Here is a 24536-nt window from a genome sequence, read left to right as displayed (position 1 = left end):
TTCACCTGTTGTCCGTGATATCTGTGCTCTTGATCGAGTAAACAGCTCGAGTGTAGTCCACTTCACCGTCTCACCACACACCAACATTAGCTCAAAACAATCTGTGCAGAGTGGCCCTGGATCAGGATTGTAAAAATACATTAGGAGCAGACATTAGTAATATTGCTGGGCCATATGTGTGGCAGACCACTGAGGTCACCTGACACTGAAGGTCACCTTTTTCAGTTCAAATTATTAAGTGCTTCCCCTCTAATCAGATGAGACGTCCCACACAGTGGCTATGCACACGGCAACCAGTTTATTTATAGGCTCCAAACTGAAATGACCAGTTGGTTTAATTTAATAGTGAGCAATAGGATTATACATGGAAACAAATTACCTAAGTGGGGGTACACGCTACCAAAATCTTTTAACAATGATGGAAACCACGGACATGATGTCTCCCAGTATTATTTCATTATTGGGTTTAGCCTCTGCATCTGTCAGCTAGGCCTGGTTTCTGGATGGGCTCAGCTTGTGTCCAGACTGACGCACAGCTGCTAGCAGCTCACAGAGACCGACACCCCAGCCATCCCAAACGCCGGGGTCATGAAGGGGAAGGGCAGCATCCTATCTCACCAGCAAGCACAGAAACACGACTATTACCCAGTTACAATTCAATTTCAAAGCCCGCTGTGGTCAAAACAAACTGGTCAGAAGTGAAGCTTTGACACGTTTTCCACCCTGTATATGAGGAAAAATCTTTCTCTGCAGAACAAGATATCTCCCTCCCTTTTTCTCCTGGTATGGAACGGAGCATCCACTCTGATGCCGAACCTCTTTAAATGTGATTTATTTGCTTTGATAGACGACAGTGGTCCAACATCAGCATACGAGCAGAAAGCTTCACAGTGTTGTTGTTTCTCCTCTAAAGGAGCCGCGCTGGTGACAAGATTTTTTTTAATCATCAAGAAATGCAATTAGACTTCAGCCTTAATATCTCAGAGGCTGCCTCACTCTCAAACTACTCTGCTATGCTTGCCAACTGCAATCAGAAATAACTCTGTCCCTTCAACTTAATGAAAAACAAGTACTTGGCTATAAACTTGTAGTCATCCTCTATCCAATCACATTGTCTTGAGTAATTAAAATGATTAGCTTAATTAGCTTAATTAACTAAATTTGACTACAGGACATGGCCATATGGTGAGGAAAAACAAAGATGGGAGCTAATTAAAGTTAAAATAATGCAGGTTTTAATTAACTCAACCCTTAGGCATCAACATTTTCAAATTTATCCAAGCTGATAATTAAAAAGTCCTCTTGCCCAAGCAACATTTCTTCTCTGAGCTAATTAAATCTGGAAATAAATTAGCAACATGACGCTCCAAATATTAATTCCTGCTAGAAGATGACTTCACTTTCTAATGAAATTAATTAGCTGCACTGGACCCTCAATCAGATGCCAGGCGCTGTCCGTGAGCATAGACCTCATGTAATCTAGCGCCGGGCTAAGGGCCCGAGGGCAGAAATTTACAATTGTAATGAACACTCTTTAACTGTGTGTCTCTCTTAATATACCAAATGAACATGTAGATCTATTTATGCCAAGGGCTTCCTCGTTTATAAAGGAGCGCGAGCACCAGCTAGTTAAAACTTTCTCTTTTTTTTCCACAAAGAATGTGTAGTGTGAGAGAGCACATAACCACAGAGCTGCCAAAAGCAATGCCAAGACCAGCTTCAGCAGCCTGTAAGGTTCCACAGGCTGTGCCTGTGAGTGTGCCAGCCTATTACAGAAGACCCTCATGAATTCACCCCCCTACACTCACTTGGCAGCTTAAGGGGATGACACTGTGGACGGGGGAGATGCAGTAAAATGTATCCGTCTGCATTTTCTAGTCCTACTGTCTCCATTGCCTATGTACTTAATTTACTGCGCATGCTAAGGCGCTGTTGTAAAACAAACTTCATTATGGACCATTATGGCTCCCTTTAAACAACGTCTGGTGGATGATATGCTTTAAAAAAGTCAGAAAAGGCTTGATTTACCTTAAATCCTGCTAAATTTAAGGAGACTTTGAGGCTGCAGCCTGAAATAGACAGTTTATAGCATGAGAGGAAAAGCAGGTTACAACATATTCAAACAGATTTTAAGATTATGATTAAGGAGATAAGATCAAGATGAAATTTTAATGATCCCCAAAGGGAAAATGCATAAAAATCAAATAATTACAGCAAAATCCTGAAGTTCTAGTGTGCAGCATGGCAACTCAAAGTGGAGCACTTTCATTTTAAGTTCCCAACACTTCACCCCGGCCAAACAATGCCATTAAAGGCCCTCTTGTATGCACTTATGTTAATGGGATAATACACAGCCAAACAAGAGTAAACACAGTGCACTACCTGGAGTAAATGTGCACAACAATAAGGAGCGCTGCGTCCACTTCCTTGTTAGCACACTGCTTTATTTACATAATTAAGTCAGTGAAAGTCTGGCGCTCAATGTCACTGATCAATATGATGCACTTTCTATTATTCAGAGCCTGCTAAGCACATCAGCAGCCTGACACACAAACAAAGATGCAGAGTGTACAGTAGGTGGCTCTCCAGAGGCTGCACCACGGCCCTCTCTCAGGCTGCTTGTTAAAGCCCATCAGGGCAGTGCAGCATGAAGGGCAAACCTTCATTTTACTATAGTGACAGAAGATGCAGTGGCCTTTGTGTCGGGCATGTTTTCTTTTAAAAACAGCCTGCAATGTCTTTAAAATTGAGATAATTGTGTTTACTGGGCACAGAGTGGCTTTCAGTCTGTGCAGACAACAAACTAGGAAGAGGAAAAAGCTTTTGATTCTGTCAGTTTGTCAATAATTAATGCTCTCCTCTGGCAATTTTGATCCCATATGTAAATAGTATCTCATCCCATTATGCAGAGCATTGATGAATATGACAAAATTCCAAGAGATGACAGGCCAGCACGCACAGTTGTAGGCAAACAGTACAATACACTAATGACCCAAGCCTTTTAATGTCATCCCATCTGAGACATTAGAGAATTTGAAATTAAAGGTACAGTTGGCTCACACCATAAAGTGGCCCTGATCTAAGCAGAATACCCACATCAGTCAGGATGCAGGCATGATGCGCCCGCGCCGAGCTTAAAGCTAGTTATAGCTCACATCAAAGGGACGTCATCATGCCCAACAGCTACCCTCGCCATTTGGATCCCACTGAATCCGATCCTTTAGTTACATTTTTCAAGCTATCTCTCCCCCAGCTTCCACGCTTAAACACCATTAAAATGGAAAATATAGTGTTTTCTGCATCAGCCCCGGCCTTCATTATTTCACAGACTTGCCCTTGTTATCTTGATCGCAGTAAACAAGCAGCATATACTCCTCTGAAATCTCACAGCTCTAGTGTGGAGTTGTCTGACAAAGTGGTCAAGAATGTAGACACAATTAGCGCTTCAAAGAAAAGTCTAGATATCAACGAGGTGGTGCGATGACCTTTAAGACAAAGGATTATAAACACAGAGATCATAGAAATGCACAGGCTGCTGCCATTAGGGCTCTTACTCATTTATTTCAGGTGTTTTTCATATGTTCTGCTTTGAGGAATAATAAATCTCCATGCTCTAATCATGCTGCTCGGGGCTCTGATGCTACCCTTAGATATTAATAACACAGAAAAATATACAGAAGAAGCAGAGTTGGGTCAAATGCACACACAGCTTCCAGACAAAGATGAAGCATCTGATGGAGATTGTTAATGTGATGTTCAAAAAGCTCTTTCCTAATTATCCTGCTGCGCGTTATTTTATGGGAGATATCCAGCTTTTCTGACATAGATTCTCCTTAAAACCACTTCAGCAGAGCATGACTGTGATTAGCTTTAAAAGGTCATTTAAAAAGCTTTCAGGAAACCATGTGATGAAACCAGGTTGAATGTTTCTAAGTGATGTTCTCAGAGATAAAGAGCACTCCTGCTCAGCGACCCCAAAAATACACTTTATGCTTTAATAACCCCTGACAGCATACAGAAGTCATTTCCAGACCTCCTGGCACATGTACCTGCAGAAAAAACAAGCTGTCTTCACACAATAATACATCAAGATTCCCTTAAATGAGTCTTTACATGTCTCCAACTGCACCTTTCGTGACCTACCTCAGACATGAGAGGTTAATCCATGACAGGGTTAAAAACTTATCTGGCCTCTCTGGTCACATAACATCCCAATTACTCTAACAATCTCAGTGTGAACGGGCGAGGGGGGGAGAGATGGGAGAGAAGAAAAATACAATAGATAAAAGTCTGTCTCAGAGAAAAAGATAAGTTCTTATCTTAATCTAATGACTCCACAGCCTTAATTTGTCAGACCTGGCTTGCCTGGAAGGGAGAAAAAAAGTTTCTTGTACACAGTGTTAATAAGGGACATCTCTCAAGTCTCTGTATCTGCGAGCGAAGGAGAAAAAGGATCATCGGTGGAGCACTCTGAGATTTTTTTTTCTTTTTACTTCTGCTAACAGTTGCTAATTAGCACCTTATCACCCTCCAAGTGGCTTCATACTGTGGAGACGCCAAGCACAGGGTATTTATAACCCAACAGTGACTGAGGAGATAAACAGCTCCATGTGGCCAGTGGCCAGATCAAACACTTTCCTGTATTATGGAACAATGTCGATGCATTATCATACTTTAAATGTGTTATTCAGGAGGAAACAGACTTATAGGTCACATAAACACTCTACTCTAAAGGGCAATCTGTTTAGTAAATTTACTTGCAATTCAGATCTGATAGCAGCTAGAGAGAAAATCACGAGTTTAATAGAATTATTAGCACTTAAACTTCTATTTCCATCCGTATAATAAATCAAGGATGGGCAACTTTGGTGTCTAAGTGGGCCACATTGATTTTAATACCAATGCCAAAGGCCAAATGTTACGAATGGTCAGATATTCTCAGTCTAACCATTGTCATTACTAATAACTCAATGAAAGGAAGAATATGTTATTTTTATGATCATTTATAATAACATCACTTGTGTTTTTGAGGTCAAGTGCAAACAGAAACAGTCATTTTCACAAGCTACTATTCCACTGCTATTAACATGATAGTCACTAGTCATTGTAATAAACACTACCTATAAAATGTTGTCATCCCTTTGGGTGTTTTATCCTTTTATTGATGTTATAAATCAATCATGGTCAATGTAATTTGACTTTGTTGACAAAAACAAATACAAAATGAAACTAATGTCAGAGTGAAAACAGATTTTACAAATTTATGACAATTAAATGAAAATATGTTATGTAAAATAAGTGACTGCATAAAATTCACCACTTTAAGTCAATATTTAGTAGATGCTCCTTTGGCTGCCATCACAGCTCTGAGTCTGTGTGCTCAAGCTTGCACATCTAAACACTGCAACTGGACAGGAAATCAAATGTGAACAACCCTTTTTCAGTCAAGCCACAAACTCTTTATTGGATGGAGGTCTGGGCTTTGACTCTGCCACTCCAGAACATTCACCTTGTTGTCTTTAAACCATTTCTGTGTAGCTTTCGCTGTATGCTTCTGGTCCCTGTCTTGCTAGAAAATAAATCTTCTCCCAAGCAGTAGTTCTCTTGCAGACTGAACATGATTGTCCTCCAGAATTTTCCTATATTTTGCTGCATTTATTTTACCCTCCACTTTTACATTCCTTCCAGGGCCAGCTGATGAGAATCATCCCCACAGCATGATGCTGCCATCACTGTGCTTTACAGTGGGGATGATGTATTTTTTGGTGATGTGCAGTGTTTGGCGTCCCCCAAACATATATCTTGTCTGATGGCCAAAAGCATCGTTTTGATTCAATCAGACCAAGGAACTTTCTCCCACTGATCTAGGCAGATTTACACATGTGCTGTATACCTTTCATTTCTTGGTGATGGATTTAAATGAACTCTGGGGGATGCTCAGTGCATTGGAATTTTTTGTATCCACCCATGATTTATACTTTTCAATAACCTTTTCTCTGAGTTGCTTGGAGTGTTCTTTAACCTTCATGGTGTGATGGTTGCCAGGAGTACTGATTAACCTGTGACTACACTTTCCAGACACATGTGTCTTTATACTACAATCACTTGAGACACAGTCACTGACCTCAGGTGATCCCCATTTTACTAATTACTTATTCTACCTTACATATTTTTTGTTGTATTGACATTACTTTGTAAAAATCAGTTTTTAATTTGACATAAAGAGGTTTTTGTTATTTCTTTGTCAAAAAAAAGCGCCAAATCATATTGACCGTCATTGGTTTATTAAATCGATAAAAGGGTAGAACCTCCAAGGGGGTAAATACTTTTTATTGGTACTGTCACTAAGCACTGCTGATGCATTCATAAACATGACTGCCTTCAAGGACCTATCAGAAAGAAAAGGCCCCCATGTAAGTTATATTTAGATACTGGACCAAACTTTAGAGGTTTACATAAAAAGGGATGGTCTCAGTTTACATAGAGAACCATCAAAGAAGGAAATAAGGTTAATTAATATGTTCAAAAATAACAGATTTTTGACCCTTGGTCTTATGCTGGATACAAATCTCTGCGCTTCAAGTCAAGTGTTTGTTTAACCCGTCCAAAATCCAAGACTTCCTCTCAAGGGACCCTTTTTCTCTATTTCCTACATTAGCAGCCTTTATAAGGCCGGCCACACACTACAGGATTTTAAGCCCGTTTTGGGGCAAGATTTGCCTCCCCCCACGATCGTGGGGGTGTATCCCGAGAGGAGCCTTGTCGCAAACGACTGTTTGTCTGAGTAGTCTGCATGTATGTGGTGTCAACACGATTGTTTTACTGCTCCAAATCGCGTCGTAGCCTCCAAAATCCTGAATCATAAACATCTAGGTCGTAGTGTCACTGACAGAGTACCCACAACAACCAATGAGAGCGAGCAGGCCGGGTAGCAACACAGCCAGATCATATGTACTTTCACCGCTCACAACCACGAACACAACTTTAACTTAATTTCAGCCATGATTTCATCCCGAGTCTTTCTCTTGTTTATGATTTTTGTTTCACCTGTAACGCATGCCAGGAAAGCCTGTTGTGGAGAGATGGAAGACGGTATCGATGGTATCGATCCGTGTTTTGTTTTGTTTTTCTGAAGTCACGTGATCACGCGAGGTCATAGGCAGGTCGGCAGGTGTGTGGTCTCCAGTGATCTGACAGTCTGGCTGACTCGTCTAGTGTGTGCGTTCAGAGGATTAAAGACGAAAAATCTTTGGAAATTGTCCTGAAGTCTGTGGTCTCCCACAGTTTAAAAATCATTCCAGATTTAAAAAACCGTCTAGTGTGTGGCTGGCCTAAGGTTTTTGTATTGTAGGCACAACTTCTGGAACTTGGAAGTTCAAACATTCCTATTCATTTAATTATCTATTTATTTCAAGCTTAAAATCAGGTTTAGTAGTTTTAACACTTCCCTGATATGACTCTTTGGTAATGTTTGACTGCCATTTAAACCACTCCAGCACCTTACTAATGTTACCTGTGTACTGGTCTTCTGCATGGACAGATCCTTTCTGAATCAAACCTCTAAACCTGGCACCGCTGGTGACATGCTTTACTAACGAAGCTACACAAGATCAGACTGACGTAAATGACACAGAAAAAAAAAAAACACGCTTCTTGAGCTGCAATTTCTTTGATGAGACAAAGAAAATAGAATGTGAGCATTGTGTGAGAGCAAATCTCAGTAGATTAATTTGAAGTGTTCACTGAATTGTGATTCCTTTTAATTAATGATAGAATTAACTGCTTTGTTAATGCGTTCCTGGAGGAAATGAGCTGCTGGCAAATTCAGCTGAACAAAAGGAGGACACATCTCTCTTGACATTTATACAAGTCTAACTTTGCCAGTGTCAGAGAGCAGCAGCTCATGTTGGGTGATATTTATCTGGAAGGAATGTTTTCCTGCTCTGTGAGGAGACAGTGATTCGAAACCACGACTGTGTGTGAAATCAATAAAGCCACTGCTGTTTAAACTAACCAGGAAGCTGTGTTTTCATGTTAGCTGATTCTGACACATGTTACAGTGCTGCTGATAGCATGTCCTTTTGTTGTGAATTACCAGCCACCCAGAGCTGTGAAATAGCATATCCTTAGCTCAGGTACGACCAATCACAAAATGATAATGGATAATCTGGGTTTTTATTTAAACTGAAGTCTTATTCACCAACCATTCTGGTGTTTTAACCCCTTAAATAACTGCTAGTTAGCCATCATAGCATGTAGGCCTGTAAAAGTATTTGTCCTAAATTTTCAGAATCAGATGTCAAGCATGTGTCACACATGGCAGTACGTTCTTATGCTGCTACGTATTTTTTTAGTATGTGACTTTAAAAGTCCATATGCATTGCTAGTATGGTTGCAAGATATGCAGAGGGTGCAAGATTGCTGACTAGACATAATCAGAAGTATAAAATACGGATGTGGACAGATTTGCATGTGGTAGATAAGAGCATTTAAGATGATGTAAATATGCGACGTGATGCATTATACCACAGTGAGCTTTCTTACAGTATCTGAGATACAGTAAAGCAGTAAGAGAATGCAGGATATTTTACATTCAGCAGAGCTAAGGTGCTTGATAGAAGAAAGATCTATTTTCTGACACTCTGTGACTATTGAGAGGTCATCAGTATTAACTGTGTGACTCTTTAGCACCAGGAGTATAACTCTGTGACTGTTGGGAGTCATCAGGGTAACTCATAGCCTGACGTGTTTTCACACATCCATCTGGAAAACCTAACATAGACTGTGTTTGGAAAAGGGCAGAGCATTTGAAAAAAAACTCAGAGGGTGATTGGATGAACGTTCTGTCTGTCGTGTCTTTACCAGCCGATCAGAGCAACAAAACACGTGACGTTATACGTGTCTGCCGCTAACGAGGAGTAAACTCCATAGAGAGCTGTATAATACAAACTACAAAAAAACTGCAGTACACGACTTTTGTTGTATTTTTTTTTAGAAAGAAAACAACTCAATGCTGTTCTTTGTTCTTCTTTTAATGAAGAAATGTCAAGTTCTGATAAAACTGATGCTATAGCAACATCCTGATGTCTTCTGCCATAATTGTACCAGCCTCTTGTCGCTGCTTGCTTGTGTCACGACTCCACCGTACCCGAAAGTATTGCCTCTTACTCCTGATTGGTCCTGTCACTTTCTTACAATTCCCAATCTGTTCAGATGGGAGCTTTGCAAGATGGGTTCGCCAGTGAGAAACATGGAAACAGGCATATCCATCTGCTTTGCAAGGTTAGTTAACTCTGTGACTGTTGATAATAGCCAACAAACAAAAAGGAAGCAGACACAGCAACACACTAAAGAGGAGTAATATAATTTAATGTAATATAACAAGAACACAATTGAACACAATTGTCAGTTATGACTACCATGCAAAGTAAAAGCTATACATCAACAAAATCCAGAAGTGGGGGTGTATTAGTGCCAATGGCATGGGTTAACTTACACATCTGTGAAGGCATCTTTAATACTGAGGGGTAGATACATAACAAAAATACAACTCGAATTAATGTTGTGTGAACACATTAAGATTTATTAGGTGCACTTTTAAATCAGTTTAAAACAACATAGTGTATTAGATTTCTTAAACTATGTCACATATATACCAAGTGAACATGCAGATTTAAGTTGAACCAACATTTTCTGGGGGCTCAACTTAAAAATGCCAACTGAAATATTCTGCAGACTCAATTTTTAGCTATGAGCATGTTATGTCAACCAAGTGACAACATAGAGTATAAAGTTGGGCCCTTTAGCTTAAAAAAGCTGTTAAACTTGTTACTTAACTATTTTATGTTGGGCCACCATACTCATTTTTACAATGTACAGGTTTCAGTGCAACAGATTCTTTCATCCAGATCTTTTTCAGGTGTGTATTTTTAACAGCAAAATAATGCCAGACCACAATCTGCAGGAGTTACAACAGCCTGGCTTCACAGTAAAAGAGTGTGGATACAAGAATGGCCTGCATGCACCAAAAACCTGTCATTAAAATTGTATGGAGGGAATATGAAAGCAGAAATCCTGCATTGTTTAGCAACTTTAGATTTTCACTATGCGAGAATGGAAAAAAATTCCACTTTAGCGCTTCAGTATTTAGTGTCTTCAGTCCCCAGACGCTTACAGAATGTTGTTAGAAGAAAAGTTTATGTAAAAGAGCAGTGAACATGCGCCTGTACCAACCTTTTGAGAATTTGTTGTATGCATCAAAATCAGAATGTGTGAACATTTCTGAGAAAACAATAAAGTTTATCAGTGTTGAAATTAAATATCTTGTCTTTGTGCTTTACTAAATTGGATTGGCAAATCACTGCATTTGTATACAAACACATTTATCACAATGTACCAACTTGTACCTACCTATGAGCGACCTAATAAAGGGGCTTTTAATGTATTGTGTGTAAAATTGGAATTGTCTTGTTGCCAAAAATGTGCATTAAAAATAAACGTACCTTGCTTTTAACTGTAAGGTTCTTGTCTGGAACATCCAAAGACTAAAATCAGCCTCCCAGCCCTTCATGAGCACGCTGTGTGCTCCCTGCTAACAGCGTTAAAGCATGTGTGGAGTGGGCTCCATGTTTTATAACATTTTCCTTTTGACAGCACACTTTGTGATAATTTTCATGTTTTGTGGTTAAGCCATGCAGACAGAAAATCAGTGAGATTTCAGGAACATATTGAGATATTAGGAGTGGAGTGGTTTGAGAATGGCAGACTACTTCTCTGCAGCAGCTTTTAACACATACTAAATTACTCTGCATCCACGCCCATACTGCACATAAATCCATCAAAAGAGAGCGTGAGGGAAAGTAGTGTGCGTGAGAAAAGGGAGCTGTATCTTTTTATGCAGTCTATTTAGGCATTTAATGATCTATTTATTATTTATTTAGTCACAGGCATAGGAGAGGATTACTTTTTCCTTTAAAATCAAAAGACCTGCTTTTGCAGTAGGATTTAATGGATAAAAACAACTCCTGGCTCCTTTGGGACTGTGATTTAAAGACTGTTCACCTAGCAGGCTAGGAGGAGCACATGTTTACGTAAATGTCACCTTGTGTGAGTAGTGCTACCCCCACCTATCCTCCCAAAAACAAACAACAGCTGCATACTCTATTCAAGAGCAGGGCAGCGGGGCATCCATACGAGCATAATATCACAGAGCAGGCCCTTCCCTGCACGGGCCTGTCGAGCATGATGTACGTAGCGGACCGGTATCTTCCACACCAGAGCTCAGATTGTTTTGATATTTTTATTAACATGTCCTCAATCATAAATCACCCTTTGGAAGTGAGGGCCGATCCCTTCTCTCAGCGCGGCATCAGATTACAGGTAGAAGACAAAGTTATCAGACACCTCGCCACGTGTCCCACCTTTCAGGTACAACACTTCTTCCTTAAGAGTTAAATTCGGTTTACATTCAAACGTTGGAACAAAGCAGAATATAATATACATAATATTATGTAAATAGGCCCTGCCATGTAGTGGATAGGGTTCTAAATGCGGCTTTCTATCCTTCATCTGCTTTTATCAAAGCTGGAGACAAAAGCAGTCGGACAGGCCGTAAGCACTTCTTGCAATGTCAGGATTTGATGTCATATCGCTTTAAATAACCTCCGAGGACATCATTTTGTTTTATTGTTCATCTCACGATGTTATCTGGATGTATTAAAGCATTGTTTAAGCACAAGACTGTGTCCATTTGCATCACAATAACTCTCCACTCCCTCCCTTTTTTTTAACTTCTCAGCATCCGCTCAGCGCTCCCCCCACCCCACCCCCGACTCCATTCAGGCCAAACAGCAGCCGAGCCGTTCTGCAGCCACACACATTCTCATGTCATACGAAGTTGCAAGTGTGCGCAAAACTGTCAGAGTCCCTTAAAGGCTGTGGGTGCTATGTGTAATTCCTTTAACACAAGGCCACGCAGATATCCTTATCATTGTTGTAATGGCGTGCTCATGCCACCCTGCATCCTGCGAGCCTGCACAAGGCAGCTGGTAATTCATTTAATTTATTCAAGTCAACCTGCGCTCACGTCCTGGTGACGGCCGGAATCCACAGCCGGACACTCAGCAGCCTTCGTCCTTCAGAGGTGATCTCAGGGTCGCATGTGATCCTATCACTGGACAGAAAAAGCATCATTCATGACTTCTTATCTGCAGCCAGGGACTCTGATTTCATGAGGACTGAATAGAGCTGTGGCCACTAGAAAAGGTAAAGAATTTTCTACTTGTAACTCCCCTTTTGTCTGCGGATTTCATCAGAACAGTGATTTTCTTTGTTTGTCTAATATGTAAACACCATCTGTATTTTGTTTAATCCCCCTCAACAGGTATCCAAGTCCAAAGCAGATCCCCCGTCACTCACAACCTGGGACGTTTGGCTCTCTGACTGGCTGGTTCCAATCCGTGTGTTGGTGCTTCAAAGCAAATATCTTGCTCACATGTGGTCTGAGGCGCCATGGGTGTGTTCAACTGGATCTCAGTCAGCGCGGAGCAGGAGGTTTATCTCTCCTGATGGATCTGGACACTCGTTATGAGGTGGACTCGTCTAATGAGCTCTGATTTCACAAAGGCCTTGGCTTGAGTTCAATCTAATATGAGTGTGAGGCGTTATGAGCTGAGGTTTCTGAGCACGCTCAAAACTGAATCTCATTTTTGAAGTAGAATGACTGGGCTTTTTCCATGTGACTTTATGAACATGGAATAAACTAACTAGAAATTATGGATCTATCTTAATGACTGAAACATGACTATATCAGTGTCTTATTGTGTTTTCATCTGCTTATGGTGGAAGGAAATGGAATAATATTTACAAAAGTCAAAGAGAGATGTAGCAAACGTTTTCTCATCCTGCTCAGTGGCAACGTTGGCCTGTGTAAGGGAATGAGCAACTAAAGCAAGAAGTGAAACGCCCATATATTCTACATTCATCAGCACAAAGTAAAATATTTCAAGACTTTCTTTGTCTAAATATCGATGACAATGGCTTACAGCTAAAAAAAAAAAAAAATCCTATCTCAAAATATTAGAAAATCTCAAAACATTAGTCAAAAAAATGATTTATAATACAAACATGTTAACCTCATGACAAATTACACTCATTTATGCACTCAGTGATTGGTTGGAGCTCCTTTGGCACAAATTACTGCATCCATGCAACGTGGCATGGGGCCAGTCAGTCCGTGGCACTGCCGGGGTGAAGCCCAGGTTGCTCTGATAGCAGCCTACAGTTTGTCTGTATTGAGTTTGGTGTCTCCCATCTTCGTCTTCACCATGTTCCAGAGATTCTGTACGCAGTTCAGGTCCGGCCAGTTGGCTGGCCAATCAAACACAGTAATACCATGGTCAGCAAACCAGTTTCTGGTAGTTTTGGCTCCACTGTGGTCAGGTGCCAAGTCCAGCTGGAAAAAAAAATCAGGAAGTGCTCTAAAATCTCCAGGTAGATGTCTGCAGACGCCCTTTCCAATACTGTTAGTTTGACAATTGGATAGCCAAGTGTTGACTCCGGACTTGATAAAGCACAGCGGACCAACAGCAGCAGATGACATGGTACCTCAAACCATCACTGACTGTGGAAACTGAAAACACTGGGCTGGATTATGGGCCTCACTGATTTTCCTCCAGACTCTGGGACCTTGTTTTTGGCTCAGTTGGGGATTGATGATTATACATCCTTTAAACTGTAGGTATGTTTATATGCACAGTTGAGCTGAAGCAGAAAGATCTAATGTTGAAAAATGGTAATATGCAAGGACATGACCAGAGCATGACCAGGGTCAATCCTCCTTCCTGCTTGATGGTGCCATCAGACAGGCTTAGTCGCCGTTACACACATTACCTAAGCCTCAATTTTTGGCCCCAACGTGCCTAAAGGTTGTGCAAGGTATTTATTTTATCAATCTGCTTACAGGTTTTACTAGGAGATCTGGTACCCACACTTAAGTTTTGGAAAGGCTCGTGTAATTTGTCCGTTAGATTTCGGCTTATTCACTGTGATACAAATACAAACACGTTTACATAAGATGGAAGACCAATAAGGCCCAAAACTGTAGTTTCAGAGCATTTTCACCAGCATTTATTGTTAGGCTACTAAAGTTCACTCTAACCATAAGATCTGTTAAAATAGCTGTGTGGTTAATTTCATCCTTTATTCGTGAAAATGTCACCATGAAATCATGACAACAACCTAAAGGATCCATGTGCTGGTGTTACCAGCATGTCTTTACCTGGAATAACCTTGGAATCAGATTTTACCCTCAACTTTAACCTTTTGTTATCGATAGTCCCATCCCTTCTTGATTTTGATTTGTCAACAAGGGAAAACACTGGACTGCACAAGCTTTGTACTGGAAATGAGAAGAATAGTGGATGTGGACACAGGCCCTTAATCATCCATCTGGCTGCTGAATCCTGACTCCTCTGGTCCACATTAGTATCCCTAAGAGAAACACAGCACCAAAACTGTCCCACTGCGTGTAGCCTAAATGTAAAGAAAATGTTTGGGATAGAGCAACAGGAGGAAGTGAATTTAAACCCACCTTACAAAAAGGTAATTGGTTGTTGTCAGAAAGGAAGTAAAGGACAGAAGAGGACATGCTGTTTTCTTGGATTCAGAGAAGCATTTGTCTTGCAGGATCACCTCGTAACCTTTCTGTCTGCCATTTGCTGCGATGCCTTGTCGGAGGGTATAGATGTAAGAGAGCCCACTGGAGGAGGCCCACCTGCCTCTCTTACTGCAGTCTGCTGTACCATGTGGAGCCCCAGATGTAGCCGGCAGAATAATCCACACTCATACACTCATGAAAGTGTCCATCTGGCCCCACACGCACACATTAAGCCCCGGAACCATGCAGGCATGGGGACACTGGGAAGCCTCTGCAGTCCTGTTGTCGTGGCATTTAGCAGATACAGCCGTGCGAGATACTGCTGTACTTCCTCTATTCTGTCCGCAGAAAGGCCCGAGCCGAGGCGGCGCGCAGCTGAGAGTCACTTGGCTGTGACGGAGAGGTGAAACGGAGAGAGGACTGAGCAGGATAAGCCTGCAGAGCTCACTGCTAACAGAGCAGAGCAGAGTGAGGAGGATCTTTTTACATTAGCTGTGCCTCGGGCACACGCAGATAACAGCAAAGCTCCTGGCTGGCAGGAGAGGAACCGTTAGTACAGCCCTGCATCACAGCTGGCAATGTTTATCAACTCAAAATAAAAGACTTTCTTTGCAGATCTGAAAAATATCTTATGTGTTTTCCTTTGGCTAAATACAGATAGTCCTGAAAGTTAGTCAATGCAAACATCAGATAGAGGCCAGCCTCACTTTTTATTTCTTTCAGCATACAACAATTTCCAACAGTGAAGAAGTTCAGTAATGATTTAAAGTGACATAAAATTCAGGTATTCAATAAAAAGCATACAAAACTTTTTGAAATAGGTAACATTTAAAGAGGAGCAGTTATTTACAGAAAATCATGAGCACATAATGCATTCAAAGATAAATTCCTGATCACAGCTGTAAAATGTTTACTGTGGCAATGGAGAGACAACACTCAGACTTTAACACAGTCATTTCAATGAGATATATCAGTTGTTAACATAATGCTGGTAGAGATATCTGAAAAGGACCAATTTCTACTGGGCTACTCACTTTTACCTAAACAAGGTCATTTATATTGCACAACAGTAGCACTGTGTTTGTTATTGCTGCATTTCCACAATTCCTAAGCCTAGAAAATAAAAAACCTTTAGATGAAAGCTAATGTGCCCAACATCTAACTGTATGTTGTATGAAAAACACAGTATGAGACACACTTTTAAAATGTTTTTTTCATTTGTAAAGTTGACTAATGCAACTTACATATTACAAAATACTGAGACATGAACTATCATTACAGGAAGTGCAGCTGACCTGATTGAAAATTTTCCCTCATTTATCATAAAACAGCCACTTCACTGGTCAAAATGTGCATGGATAAATAACAGAGCAGCCCAGGGTGGTAACGCTATGTTTTCATATCTTTTCTCTCTCATTAGGTTGTTATGCTGAACTGACAGACAGCAGTGGTTTACTGTCAGGTACATTAACCTTGCTAGCTTGCTAGCTTCTAGCCTGTATTAGGTATTGGTTTGTTATCTTAGCTACCTTAAGTCAAATCTGAATTAGTAATTTATTAACCTATCATATAGAGCTTGGCTGCCTTACAGTCATCCACAATCAACTGGCAGGTAGCCAGTACCATGTCTTCAGCTGCCTTGCGGTCAGCTAGGCATTAATAATAAGTTACTAAGCATTACTAAGCTCTCCTACTTGGTAAAGGAGATTCAACTGGGTTGTTTTTGTTTGCTTTAATCTATGGCATAAATCAGATTTGACTTAAGCTAGCTAATATTAACAAACCAATGCCTAATAAAGAAGCTAATAAGCAAGCTAGCATAGTTGTCTGGGGAAGCAGCAAGTTAGCGCACTCAATCTGATGCTGACTGGTGATTGGATGATAGATTAAGCACATGACTACACCTGATTGGAAGGGGGTTGGAGGGCAGGATGTGCCTTCCAGGCAGCTGCTGCCTGGAAGGCAAAGTTGAGGGCTAAAATACCATCTAGCTAAAAAACTTCTCTGTGAAAGACAGCAAGTGAGCAGTGGAGGTGGGCAGCATTTGGGGTTATATTTTCTACCTAAGCAAGATCCAGAGTGGCCCAGAACTATGCAGGGCTAGAATCCCTATCCCTGACCTCCGGCCCGGACTGTGTCAAGCTTGAGGGAAGTCAAAAAGACCCGGTCAGACATGACACTGCACAATAGTGTTTTACCCTAGAATTTGGGCTAAAATTTCTTGGTTCATCTTCCTATTTTTATACTTTAAAACAAATTCCCTTTGTGCAGACCCACTGAACAAATCATGAGACCTGCTGCCCATGTCCGCTGGTCACTGGTCAAACTTAAAAACAGTACACTTCAAGCAGATTAATTACCAGCATACTCCTCTGTGAGAACATAGTAAAATAGTGTAGGTATACACAGGTGGAGGAAAAGAAGCAGAAACATCAATCGATCATCTGTTCTAATGCAACTTAGTTCACAAATGAAGCCACATGTTAACAGGCAAATGTTCTCATAAAGCTCCACCACACATTTACTGCACAGTGAAGTCCTCATCCTCACTGCTCTGTCAGTCATAATGAGTTACGTTTGAAATACACGCTTTTGTGTTGCACTCTGAACAGATTTCTGTCATTAGAATCTGTAGTTAATGGGATATGACAGACCAGGCTTGGAGTGGACATGCGTTATAGACCTGATCTAAACTCTAGGCAGCGTGACTCGCAGGCAATGGGTGTGTACTTCCTAACTATCACCACTAAGAGCTCAACTACCATACCAGGTAGGATTACAAACGCCATATGGGGAAAACAGATAGTACTTTAAGAGCTAAATAGAAACTACAGGTTTAAGATTTTGCTGTGTGGAGACCATCACATAGGAGGACAGGGTAAATGTTTATTTTCTCTTGCAAATCCCTAATTAAAGACTGTGTCTCATAATAGTGATTTCTAATGATTTTACATCTGATTAAATCAAAAATGTTTTTGTTTTCTGCTGACTCATCTAAAGCCAAGAACACACCCAAGAAACAGTCATAATAAAGAAATATAAATCTAACACATCACAGCGGCAGTAGGTGAACAACATGATGTTGGTTTGCAGGTTGTAGCTAACATTAGCAGAGCACTGTGGCCTTTGACTCTTTATGCAGATTACAATTTACATTCCTGTGCTGAATGTCGGCACTGAACGCTTCAGTTATATGGTAGTATAACCTGACACAGCCCATGTGCAACATCATCGTCCATTGTCTAGATTAAAATAGTGCTAAATCATGCTGTTCCTTAGAGATGCTATCAGTACTATCAGTTCACAGTTGTTTACATTAGATTAAAGATTGTTGCAGAAAGGCAGGTGGCATTAACTAAAGCTAAAGCAGCTACTAGTGGCAGGGGGCTGCGTTACACTTTAAACAAAGGGTTTGACAGGGATTGTGAGCCTGAACTACTTTTAAAATTAAGATCAGTTAATTGACTAGTAATTCTGGTGCCAACTACTGAGAGATCAGCCTAATAGTGCTCATTCATTGCCTTATATAACAGTTTGACTTATTGTGTGTTAATGTCATCTCAACAGGTATATGAAGGCAAACAATGTCACGATCTGGCGTTGTTCTCTCTTTTTTATGGTCACATCCTGCTAAGCTATGCTAACTAGCTCCAGGCTTTAGTCTTACAGTATGTTCAATAGATGATTGTGCATATACAACCAATCTACTGATCCATATTTTGCCACAGTCTGAAGTTGCAAAGATAGTATCAATGTGAATATACAACTGAAAAATATACAAGAGAGACATTCATGGCTGCACCCATTAAGATTGCCATCTCACATGGATGAGATGTTTCTGTGGTATTGCACCCGCCACAAAACAGCAAAAGCAAATTCAAGCTGTTATATATGCAGATAATGTGTAGATGATATGATGGTAATATAAGATGAGGGCTACTTGTTAGCACCTTTTCTATCTGTGTAATAATGGTTTATGCTGTAAGAACTACAGCAGCGTCTCACTGGGAAGCTTTTCTCTCATTTGTGCAGCAGCAGCGGGACAGACGCTACTCTCGCCCCCGTGCTCGTCACCACTTCACAGGCTATTCAATTAGCAGAAGAAGCATGGGAGCCGGAGCCATAATGGAGCTGATGAGATGCACAAGGACAGGTGACACTAATCAGAGCGGCGCCCCATTGTCTCTGTGTGGACATCATTAAGGAAAGAGAGTGATTTCAGGCTTTTTTTCCTCTCTGAGCCTGAACACACTCATGAAAGCTGCGTGCATTAGCTGCCTGACGATCAATTTGCAATATGTGAGAATATATTTGCTGAATTAAGTGAGAGTGTTTGATATAGAGGAAAATATGAATATTTGACACCTCGAAAATGGCTTTTAAAGTGCAAGATCTCATAAATGCCACGCTGATAAACCGATGTGATATCTTGAATGGCTGTTAGAAACCTATAATACCCCGAGGATTTACTCTCACCCTGTGTTCTGTAGACTCCTTCTGTTAGTGGTTCAGTAAAAGCTCAGACATCCACTCTTTAACACATCCGATTTTCTTTCCTCCACTTGACTATACGAAGCTGCAGATGATGCGTGACCTGTGGCTGCTGATGCGGCTTCAGGGCGATCCCAGAGGCTCGGACTTGATCTGTCCTCCTCAAAACCTCTTGGGCGGACAGTGAAGGAGATCTGCTTGGCCTGCTGGTATCGCCTGCTGAGGTAGCTGGACAGACACCTGAAAACACAGCAGAGACAAATGTTAGGCATGGCTGCCTCATCTGTGTCATGCAACTTCAAGTACCAACATTTACACATCTAAGGCCCACCAAGAACCCAACGCCCTTTTTCCATCCAAAGTCAGCAGGTGCATGATTATTTTATGGTGCTAACACTGTGTCCTGACAGCATACAGGCATCAAACATCTCATCATTCAGCAGGCTCATTGTCCTAACTGCATCTCTTAAAGACCCTGCCAAGTGAAATTCAAAATTCGTGTCTTAACACACTAGAAATGTTGGAATACAGTTGCTGTAAACATGTGAAAACAATGACAGCTATATGTGACTTAATTTTGGATTTAGACCATTAGAAAGTTTTCCACCTGGCTTGGTTTAATTTGGGTGGGGCCAATATGTGGACTGGTGATGTCACCTGCCCTCAGTGGGAACTGACCCCAACCCTCTAACACTATAATATAAAATCACAGAGCAGTTCATCTCAGTACGATCTGTAATTAGCTGATGTCACTACATTGTTCATTGTGAGGTACATTTGCCAACTCTATCAGCCACAGTGGCCCAAGGATCATTTAAAGTATCATAACAGAGATTTGAGCCAGAAAGCTGTCTCTTCTCTGTCACAGAGCCAGGCGGCTGTGCTCTGATCAAAAGGTCAACGTAAGGTCAAGGACAGGCTAATAACTCGAGCACTTTCCTCCATTCAGATTGTAGCTTTTTTTTTATTTGAGAGGATCGTATTTCTTTTGAGTGGGCGTGGCTTCAGCTCATTCAACAGACATGCCCACACCATTCTAGAGCAAATATTATTGCCTCGTTTTTCATGATTTTGAACCTTAATTTTATGAACTTAGAGATGTTTTATTAGACTGAAATTTGACCAGGGGGTTCATAACACAGTAACCTGTTTACAGCAAACCTAAATACAGGTTTATTTTCACTTTACAGGGTCTTTAAGTATTTGACTCTCTTCTTTGTATACAGGGCCAATAAAATATTCAGTTTACCCTTTTAATGGTTCTATGAATCAATTATGGACAACATCATTTGGCCTTTTGACTAAAAAAATAATCTTTTATGTCAGAGAGAAAACAGATTTCTACAAAGTCATGTCAATTAAATAAAAATATGTCATGTAAAATAAGTGACCGCATAAATGTTCCCCCTCCAAGTCGATGTTTAGTAGATGCACCTTTGGCTGCAATCACAGCACTGGGTCTGTGTGGATAGGTCTCAGTCAGGCTTGCACATCTGGACACTGTAATTTTACTCCATTCTTCTTTGCAAAACTGCTCAAGCTCTGTTAGGTTTAAGAGGGATTGTGCACAAACAGTCTTTTTCAAGTCAAGCCACAAATTTTCCATATGATTGAGGGCCGGGCTTTGACTTGGCCACTCCCAAACTTTCACCTTATTTCAAATATATCATATTTTTATTTAATTGAAATTTAATTTACTGTATAAAATCTATTAAAGAGTATAACAGCCAAGGGGATGAACACATTTTATATAGGTACTGTATTTTAGGTTCCCCTTGTAAAAACATGACAATCTAATGCTTTTATTTTGAATGCAAAGAAAGAGAAGTGTCATGCTTGCACTGACAAGATCTGATGACTGTGAGCCAAGGCTAGTGCCTTATTAAGAGAGATTTACCCCCTAATACCTTTGGAAGTCAATCAGGGTAGCCCCATATTAAATGTTTATACCAAACATGATCAGTATTAATGATGAAATAATAATGTTCTGTCCAGCTAAGAGAGCTGAGTATGCATTTTGTAGATTGTCACATGGAACAGAGTAACAGCCAATCAAAAAACCAAGCTGACCGAAGAAAGAAGTACAACAAACACAGCAATAGCAAGGAGAGTCACAGGAAGCCTATTGATAAATAGATGGATGTCACACATGGAGGACCAGGAAGTGTTTTATACCTGTCCAGTATAACATATCACAATTCAAGTAACAAGGAGAGGAGTTGGAATGAAAATTGCAACAGCAGTGGATGTAGCAGGTTGCTAAAAGCTAGCCACACAGAGTAGAGACCAGTTGGTGGATGGATCTGTTAGTGTGTGCTGTGCTGTCTTGGTCATGTCATTGCACACAATATGAGAACAAAACTGTTAAATCTTTCATTATTTGCTAGCATGTGTGGGATTTCCCACATTTTCAAAATCAGATCAGATTTTAAGAATCTTTCATTGTGCTCCAGGCTTTAGGTATAATAACATAATCTTAACCCCTTGTTATGAACCCTCCTCCAATAAACTCTGGAGTTTAAGTGAATAACTTGAATAAATTGAATAACTACTGAGGGATCTGGGTTGCTGTTTACAGTCCTCTAGGACCTTCTCTCCAACTTTAACTCAATAATATAACACAACCATGATAAAAATAATAATACAACACAACCTTAGGGTCCAAAGCAATAAGGTAATACAATCAATCTGCAGCTGCTTTATTGGACGTTCCCACCATAACCACAACCAAGATATTGTAGGGTGGGGTGTGGGCAACTGTCTATATTCTTTGTAATGGTAAATGTATTTATTTATTCATTTACTTATTTATTCCTCCATCCATTCATTCATTTCTGCACGTATATTGGCCTCATCTACTATACTTAAGGTTACGGTTAAGTTAACTTTATTATGCAGATACGTAACTATTTCTGTTAATGGAAAAATGGCTGCATCAGTTGCATGCTTCCATGACCATTTCCAAGTGTATTTTCACACTATTCAAACTAAATATTATCACATTGAGTATGTAGCAGTGTGTACAAGAAATCCCTGGATGTACACTAGATCAGTCAGACATTTTTAATAAGAAACTAAATATGGGAATACTGGTTTTACTAACCATCACAACATGCATACAGCCCTTGGACAATCCAATATCGGAGCTTGCCGGCCAACCAACATGAGGCATAAATACAGAAGTAACCATATGTATAATATGTTTTATGTGCAATTGAATAACACTCAAATAATCAATTAGCTATATGAGAACTACCTCATTACCAACTCCAATGAAACTTAAACTGGAAATATGAAATGCTGTGAAAAAAGTATTTGCCCCCTTCCTGATTTGCCATTAAAACCTTCCTGGTCCTATGTTAAAAAGTAATTGTCCCCTAAACCTACTAACTGGTTGTGCCACCCTTGGAGGCAACAACTGCAAGCAAGCATTTGTCATAACTGGCAATGAGTCCTTTACATGTGAAGGAATTTTGGCCCAATCTTCTTCTCAGAACTGTTTCTATTCAGCTAAATTGGATGGTTTTTGAGCATGAACAGCCTGTTTAAGGTGAAATTACAGCATCTCGATTAGATTTAAGTCCAGATTTTGATTAGGCCACTCCAAAACCTTCACATATGTTTTTAACCATTCAGAGGTAAACTTGCTGGTGTGTTTCAGATCAATGTCTTGCTGCATAACCCAAGTGAGCTTGAGCTTGAGGTTATGAACTGATGGCTGTACATTCTCCTTCAGGATTTTCTAGTATAGAGCAGAGTGCATGTTTCATCAATTAGATCAAGTCTTCCAGGTCCTGAAGCAGCAAAGCAGCCCAGGACCATCACACTACCACCACCATGTTTGACTGTTAGTTTTATGTCAGATGAAATGGGACACCTTCCAAAGACTTCAAATTTTGTTGGAAATGTGAGATGAGCCTTTGTGTTCTTTGTGATCAGCATTGTTTTTAGCCATGCAACTCTCTCATGTATGAATTTTACCCAGTCTCTTTCTTATTGTTGAATCAATGAGTTCTTTTGTGAGCTCCTAGGTGAGCCGTTGATGCACTCTTGGAGTAATTTTAGTTGGCCGGCCACTCTTGGAAAGGTTTACCATTGGTCAGAGTTTTCTCCATTTGTGGATAATGACTCTCACTGGAGTCCCAAAGCCTTAGTAATGGCTTTGTAACCCTCTCCAGACTGATGTTTGCAGTGACTTTGTTTTCTGTCTGTTCTTGAATTTCTTCAGATGGCTGCAGGATGTTTTGCTCTCTGAGATCTTTTAGCCTACTTCACTTTGTCAGACGTTATAGTGTCTGTAATGAAAAGGCATTTCATTTTTAGTAATAACAGCTTTAAGGCACATTTGGGAGCCACATTTGCACTTGAGAACAAACACCGCACTTTAAAGAAATCATATATTAGCAAAGTGAGAAGCAGATATTTGTACATGAGATATCTTCATTATTTCTGAAGTATTTATTGAGTGTTCCAGAGTTTTGCGTGCGGTGTGTGTCCTCCAGGTGCTGCAGCAGCTGCTCTGCGTTTGATTTACAGCTGCCAGCAAAACAAAAAGATGATAATTGTCATTCAGTTAAGTAGTGGGGTGTTTTTCTGTGCAATATATTATGAGGGAAATGCAAGTGCATCAACCTGGAACATACCTATACTTTTAGGACTTCCAAAATAGATTTTAGATTTTTGATTTTTGATTTTTTTTTTTTTGTGGGTTTTCTTGCGCCCCTTACTTGTAACATTTCCTGATGTCTCAGCTTTTCCCAGTGAGGAATTGAAAGACAGGTGTGAAGGATGGAGGACGATAATTTACCAATTAAGAAATCCTTCACTTCAGAGCATCGGTTTGAGTAACATCTCGTAGTAATGAAGAGCTACACAGCTGATTCACCTCAAAGCCCCCTGAAAGTTCAAAGCCTTTTAATTTCACATGTTATGAAGATTTAGTCATAAAATATTAATTAATGTTAAAATTAATGTTAATTAATGTTAATTTAAATGTAGATTTTTTAACATAGCCGATTATCAGTGGTTATTTAAAAATGTAATCTTCCTTTGAATTATATTCAGTTGTTTATAGAGCCATGTTATTAAGTAAGATAACTGAGTCTTTTTATTCCATTTATCTTCTAGTGTTCTGCACAGTAATCCATCACAGAGTTTTGTGTGAGTTTACTTTGACATTGTTAACCAATCCTTATATTTTTCCACAATACTTTAGGAAAATGCAAAAAAGCAATAAAGAGTTGCACTCAGACTTTCTACCACATTTTTTTCTTCAAACATTCGTTTGCAGCCCAATTATGGGTCCCAAACCCCCGGATGCTAACCATTGCTCTAGACTTTGATGAATTGAGACTTTGTTATATACAAAAGTCTAGTCTGGATATATGAG

The 24536-nt window shown here is 40.2% G+C and overlaps 1 protein-coding gene across 1 annotated transcript in view; it reads right to left on the bottom strand.

The window, feature by feature from the left end:
- Positions 1–15358: 15358 nt before the first annotated feature.
- The window catches only part of LOC121512516, a 112778-nt gene continuing 103600 nt past the window's right edge, over positions 15359–24536 (bottom strand). Inside the window, exon 5 of the mRNA XM_041791816.1 lies at positions 15359–19387. Within this exon, the coding sequence (XP_041647750.1) occupies positions 19165–19387 (223 nt within the window). The 3' untranslated portion in view covers positions 15359–19164. The remainder of the gene's footprint in view (positions 19388–24536) is intronic.

The sequence above is a fragment of the Cheilinus undulatus genome, linkage group 7, assembly GCF_018320785.1.
Source record: "Cheilinus undulatus linkage group 7, ASM1832078v1, whole genome shotgun sequence".
In the NCBI taxonomy this organism is placed as follows: Eukaryota; Metazoa; Chordata; class Actinopteri; order Labriformes; family Labridae; genus Cheilinus; species Cheilinus undulatus.
The sequence above is the reverse complement of the archived record's forward strand: the minus strand, read 5'-3'. Positions and strand labels throughout refer to the sequence as shown.